Genomic DNA, 6,701 nt, shown 5'->3' with positions numbered 1-6,701 from the left:
AATGAGATGGATTGGCCAGGTGGCATCATTGATGGACTCAAGTGTGACAGTGGTAGTGAGGTTGGCCCTAGATCGGACATTGTTTCGTTTTGCTGTGCATGGGGTAGCTATGAGTTGGTTCCGACTCGATAGCACCTGACAACAACAACAACAACAAAGCACTAACACGGCACCTATGGACAAAAGAAAGTGGAAAAATATGGTATAATGCCACTGAAAACCACAAAGCTTTATAAAAGCTCCAAGGTTCTCACAGGCCTATCTACTATCAGATTGAAAGTGATTATCAGAAAGTAAAATTATTTTTTAGTTTGACCAAAGTATGCTTCTAACTATTGCAGTTAGCAAATATTTATTGGGGATCTGCTATATGCTAAGTGCCCATTTCAATACAAACAATTGTAGTCCTTTTTACACTTACCATCAGGAATACAAGTTCATCCTCTGGAACAGGCTCTAGATCAGGAACGGTAAAAGAGTCTGGAAAATGTGTACCATTGGTCAGGGCTTCAGCAGCCTTTATGGTGGTTGAGAAACATTCTAACCAGGCCCACTCATTTGGATTCCAGGAAGCAGGGTCAGGGAGGCAGTTCTGATGATGTGGTGGCACTGGAGGGTTACACAGAAGCTGATCCAGATGAAGCCCCACAGCAAGGGAAGCCAGACACTGCATATAGGGACTATGAACCAGCTGGTCACCACAAACCACGTGAGGCTAAAAGAAAATGCAAGAACATAACGATAAAGAGCCTGTGCCAAATGTTCTAAATTAAGCCTACTGCATTCTGAAAGTAGTTTTTATGTTTCCTTAAAACAAAACACCAGACTTTATTTTGAAATATTTTCCATTTACAGAGTTCTGGAGATAGCACAAAGAATTCTTGTACACATTTTACCCAGCTTCCTATAATGTTGACATTTTATATAACCATGGCACATTTCTGGAAACTAAGAAATGAACATAGGTACAGTAATATTAACTAAACCACAGATTTTACTCAGAGTTTCCCACTAATGCCACCTTTCTTTCTAGGCTCCAATCCAAGATATCACACTGCAATTAGTATATTTTCTTTACAGTTGTTCCCATTAAAGAAAAAGGACAGCAGACAAACAGCAACTAAACCACATTCTTGAATTCCTCCTTTACTAAAGGAAATTCTTCTTCCATGGTACTCCCTAGTGGTAGAATAACAACTCTGAGATTGAGTGATTTAGAAAAGAAAATCTGGGCCCCCCCAAAAAAGCCATTAATGGAATTAAAAGATAATTGATTTTCTCCACAAACTTTTTGAAGTCCCCTCATATTAATGTAGCTTGGGAGGGGGTGGAATTTAATCAACAAAAAACAAAGAGGTCTGCTTAAAGACAGTATACTGCAACTATTGAGGGCTGGAAGATAGGCTTACAACCTGGGCAAGAGGTACTCAGCTGAGGTCCAAATTTCAGAATTCCTCATCCAGATTAGGTGCTAATTTTAAGATTAGTAGTTTATATCCACTGGGTGGTGCCACAAAAAAAGTGCTGGTAATCTGCTTCCATAAAGATTACAGTCAAGAAAACCCTATGGAGCAGTTCTTCTCTGTATCACATAGAATCTCCATGATTAAGAATCAATGTGATAGTAAAAATCAGTGATGACTACCAGTTCACCCCAGCTCTTGCTCTAACTCTCCAGGAGGGTTAACTGGAGAGTAGAGAGGATATTTGCTCTGCTACACAGATCCACCCCAACTCTCAATTTAGGAAAGGCAAAGCCACACACACACACAAATAGATACATGGGCCAGAAAAAGTAGATGATACTTTGATGTATAAATATAGTAAGTTTTGGAGTGAATAAATAATCTGAAAAAGAATGATATAAACACATGTTGGGGTTTATTTCTTAGTTTGTTCTCAATGAAATAAAGTTAAGAATAGGCTTAGAATTATGGAGCAACTATTTGAGGTATGACTTTATTTGATTCTTCCTAAATACCTCCACTATTTTTCCTCAAACCTTTTGCTTTTAAGGGATAAATTCAAATCCCAAAGCACCAGGCATCTGTGGACCTCTAAGTGCGAGTGTAATGAGTTACCTTTTCATAAGCATACTGCTCCTGAAGCATCATGGGTAGTCGCTCCAGAAATGCTCTCATGCAGGGAGCCATGTTTAATCCCAGAACACCCTGTTGTTTCAGTGCTGTCCTACAGGTTGCTAAGACATGATTGGCAGTAGCCCATTCTGCCGTACAGTTCACCACCAAAACGTCCTGGTTGAAAATAAATCATGCCACATAATATACTTGTTAAAAAAAAAAGATATGTCATTCTTATTGCCACTCACATCCAAGAAATTTCCTCCAGTTATTGCATGAAACAATTTTGCTTTTTTGATATTCTGTGGTATATTTTTAAGGTTTGTTATTTTGTTGTTGCTGCTTACTGTAGTCAAGTCAGTTCCAACTCATTGTGACCATGTATAGGTTTTTCCAAGGAGTGGCTGTTGAGTTTGAACCACTGACCTTGCAGTCCAGTGCTTATCCTACAGCACCACACCAGGACTTTTAAAACATCCTAAATTTTGTCTAAATAAAAAATAAAAGAATAAGAAATAACAATAAAATCTGTGAACTACCTGGGGCTAGCTTATTCCTCTTCTTTATTGTGAATTGAGTGAAGGATGACAGAGATCATCAGTTTTATAGTCAGCTCAATTATTGACTTTTTCCAGCTCAATTATTAGCTTATTCTTTTTAAAGAGACGATGCCAATTATATACTATTTCGTAAGACAACAAATGAGTCCTGGTGGCGCAGCACATCAAGTGCTGAACTCCAAACTGCAAAGTCTACAGTTGCAACCCACTGGGCTCTGTAGGAGACTAATGAGTTATCTTGCTCTTGTGAAAATTTACAGTCTCAGAAACCCAATGGAGCAGTTCTACTTTGTTCCTTAGGGTCACTCTGAGTAGAACTGACTAGATGGCAGTGGGTTTGGGTCTTTTACTGGTTTGGTAGAACAAGAAATCAGTACAATTCAAAGCTGAGATGACCACAAGGATACTGGAGGAAGAAGTATTCTGTCTCCTGGGGGGACACGTCTCAAATGAAACAAGCATCCTTATCTCTGGCTCTATGATTTATGCAACACAGGCTAAGAGCTGATGTGAGTTTTTATTTCCAGTAGGGACTACTCATGCAGGCTTATAGCTCTATTTTAATATCATTTAACTACATAAAATGTGACTAAAGACAGCACATTGGCTTTAATCTTTAAAGGTACAAAAAACAATACTTCAGGGAATAATGCCAAAACACATAATTACTTCATAGTAGGGGCCTGTTTTTTGTTTTTAATCAGAATATTAAATTCAAAAGTCAAATACTATTTTTTACACTTGAGTTAGTGGATTGTCCTTTTCATGAAAACAATCTTTTAAGACAGCTTAGTGTTCTCTCAAAGCTCATGGCAAAAAGCTAACAACCACTTTTTAACTTCCAATGGAGATGTTGTTGTTATTGTGTTGTTGAGTTGGTTCCAACTCATAGCCACCCTATATAAGGTTTCCAAGGAGCAGCTGGTGGGTTTGAACTGCCAACCTTGCTGTTCACAGTTCAGTATTTATACAACAGTGCCACACCAGATAGAATCACTTAATAATTTGCCATTTCATAAAAGTCTTGGGTGTAACAGAAAAAGTACTAGATTATAAATAATGAGATCTGTATTTTGGGCAAATAATGACCCCTCTGGATATCAATTTTCTCTTCTATAAAGTGTGGTGCAGACTATGATTTCTAAAGTTCATTAAAGGCTTACAGCTAGGATATGGTACAACTGTAATATTACCTTTGATCTATTTGAGCAAGCAGCTACTCCAACTTCTGGAATCCATACTGTGGTCTGAATAGCTCCAGAGCCTATCACAACAGTTTGTAAGACAGAGCCATCCTAAAATGAGATGTATTTATCAGTACTCATTACTTAACCTTAGTCATCAATTACATTTTAAATTTACACTTCAAAAACAAAATACACACTCTAAAAACACTTCAGCTAAACTGAGTAGTAACCAATTACATGTCTATTACTCAATTTCCAAGGGCTGAGATGATATTAAAATATTTACCATCAATAAGAAAACTTAAAATGGGTAGAGGATCCTGAAAGGAGCTTCTTTAGTATTCAAGATATTATTACTATCATTATATAAAATATTTCTAAGATTGGTTGAACTTTTTATTATATTGAAGTTGACGTAAAAAAGAAATTCCTTAAAAATTAAATAAAATCTATGCTCTTACCCTTAAAGACCAAATGTTCATGAGCCCACCGAGTCCACCAGACACCAAGGCCAAACCGTCAGAGCTAAAGGCAACAGTTCGGACAGGGGTGATGTGCCCTCTCAGCTGATAAACACACTTGGCTCCTGTTGATTTTCTATATCCATCCTGAAATTGATTTTCATTTGTAAACTTATATTGAAACTAAAGCAAAATTTAAAAAATAGGTTCAAAATGTATAATTCATTCCTTCAAGCTTTGTATTTCATTGATGATTAAACTGTGGGAGAAAAGATCCCTCTCTCATACAGGTTAGCCAGACTGAATAAATTTAACATCAGTTTTACATTCAACAAATCATACACTTTGTTTCACTTCAATGTTTGCAATCCCCTCCATACAACAATTACCTGACTTCCTCTTTCCATTCCACCACTCACCTTCCCACCTCTTCTCAACTTTGTCCTTAGGCAAATGTTGCCCTTTTAATCTTGAATGATTGACCATTCCACGGTGAGCATATTTTACTAATGTTGTTGTCCCGCCTTTATACCTAGCTAAGAGCTCTGGTAGCACCGTGGTTACAAATTGGGCTGTGAAACACAAGGTCAGCAGTTCAAAACTAGCAGGAGAACAATGAAGCATTCTGCTCCCGTAAAGATTTACAGCCTCGAAAACCCTGCACAGGGTCACTATGAATCGGAACCGACTCCACAGCACATAACAACAACAACTGCTTGGCTGAAAATTGGGACAAAAGGAAAAGTTACTTTCCAAACCTAAAGGGTGATTAAGGGCCATAGTCTCAACTTCCTTCAGTTTCCTTCTGATCAGAAAGCCCAATCTTTTAAAACTGATTTGAGTTTTCTTCGACATTTTCTGCCACTCTATCCAAGACCTTCTAATGTGATCCCTTTCAGAGCATCAGTTAGTTCTTCTGGTCTCAGAGCATTAGAGACTGATGTTCACATGTTCCATTAGTCCATTGGAACTAGAGTCCAAGCATTTTCAATTCTCATCACTATTCTTTCTTCCACACATGGAGAGGTACCAACAGTTGCACCTTAGAGATCATGAGCTTTTAAGATCCCAGATGATACTCACCAAAGTAGGATACAGAACATTGTCTTTGTGGACTATATTATGCCAGTTGACTGTGGTGTCTCTTGAGACTATGATCTTGAGCCGCCAGGCCAACCAACTCATTGCCTTAAAGATGTTTGATAATATCTAAGAAGTTTTTATCACTTTGTACGTTGTGCTCCATCACATTCATTATGTGTGTTTGTAACAGAGGCAAATACCCATATGCAAATATCCTCTTTCAAACTCTTACATTTTTGTGGGTATACTCCCACTCTTTTCCTCCCAGTCTGTGTATCTGTCCATGTATTTACCTGCATAACACTGTTGTTCCAGGGTTGTCTATACAACACTATTTGCCTCTATCCCTTTAAGCATTTGCATACCTCCCTGTGTCTTCACCTACCTTCACCATATTTCTGCCAACCTCCCTCTTCTTATATGTTGCCCTCCCCATCACCTGAGCTAACATGCGTCTATGCTCTAGCCTGTTGTGGCGCTGTAGGACAGCACTGGACTGAGAACCACAAGGTTGGCATTTCACACCCACCAGCAGCTCCTTGGAAACCTACACTGGGTTGCTGAGTTGTAATCAACTTGATGGCACTGAACAACAACAACCCTCTAGCCAGTGAATTACCCTCCCTTCCCTCTCACCCCTGGTACCCATCAAAAAAATATATTTTTTTAGCATGAAATCTTTTCTTGGGCTTTTACAATAGTGGTCTCATACAATATTTGTCCTTTTGTGATTGACTAATTTCACTCAGCATAATGTTCTTCAGGTTCATACATGTTATGAGGTGTTTTGCAGATTCATCATTATTCTTCACTGTTGCATGGTTTCCTATTTTTTAAATTGGCAGAAATGATACATTTTCTAAGTTCCAATTACCCTCAGAAGCCGGCAAAATTTGACTTTCACTTTTTAATCAATGTTTTAGTTTTGAATTAGGGATCCTATGTACAACAGAAGAAAACATGGCCCAATACTGAGCCATCCTCAAAAGCACTGTTGCATTTGAGTCCATTGCATTTCTGCCTTTGCAACCACTGTGTAAATCCATCTCACTGAGGGTCGTCTTCTTTTTCTCTGACCCACCACTTTACCAAACAAGAGACAAAGCCTTTTTCTCACTTCTAAGGAGCCTTCAAGCTGTATTTTCTTCTTGTAGTCCATGATATATTCAGTATTTTTCAGCATCATTATAATTCAAATGCATCAACTAGTCATCATTCACTGCTCAGTTTTCATATGCATATGAAGCAATTGGCTTGGGTCAGGCACACCTAGTTTAAGTGACATCTTTCTCTTTAACACTTTAAAGAGATCTTTTGCAATAGTAGTAA

At 38.2% G+C, this 6,701-nt stretch overlaps 1 protein-coding gene across 1 annotated transcript in view; it reads right to left on the bottom strand.

Annotated features, from left to right (window-relative positions):
* HERC1 (HECT and RLD domain containing E3 ubiquitin protein ligase family member 1) overlaps window positions 1-6,701 on the bottom strand; it is a 257,233-nt gene that overhangs the window by 34,432 nt on the left and 216,100 nt on the right. Inside the window, 4 exon segments of the mRNA XM_006831850.1 lie at window positions 422-715; window positions 2,082-2,255; window positions 3,835-3,936; window positions 4,290-4,436. Coding sequence (XP_006831913.1) covers window positions 422-715; window positions 2,082-2,255; window positions 3,835-3,936; window positions 4,290-4,436 — 717 coding nt within the window.

Source organism: Chrysochloris asiatica, unplaced genomic scaffold, assembly GCF_000296735.1.
Source record: "Chrysochloris asiatica unplaced genomic scaffold, ChrAsi1.0 scaffold00004, whole genome shotgun sequence".
Lineage (NCBI taxonomy): Eukaryota > Metazoa > Chordata > Mammalia > Afrosoricida > Chrysochloridae > Chrysochloris > Chrysochloris asiatica.
Note: the sequence above shows the minus strand (reverse complement) of the source record. Positions and strands in the feature narration are given on the sequence as shown.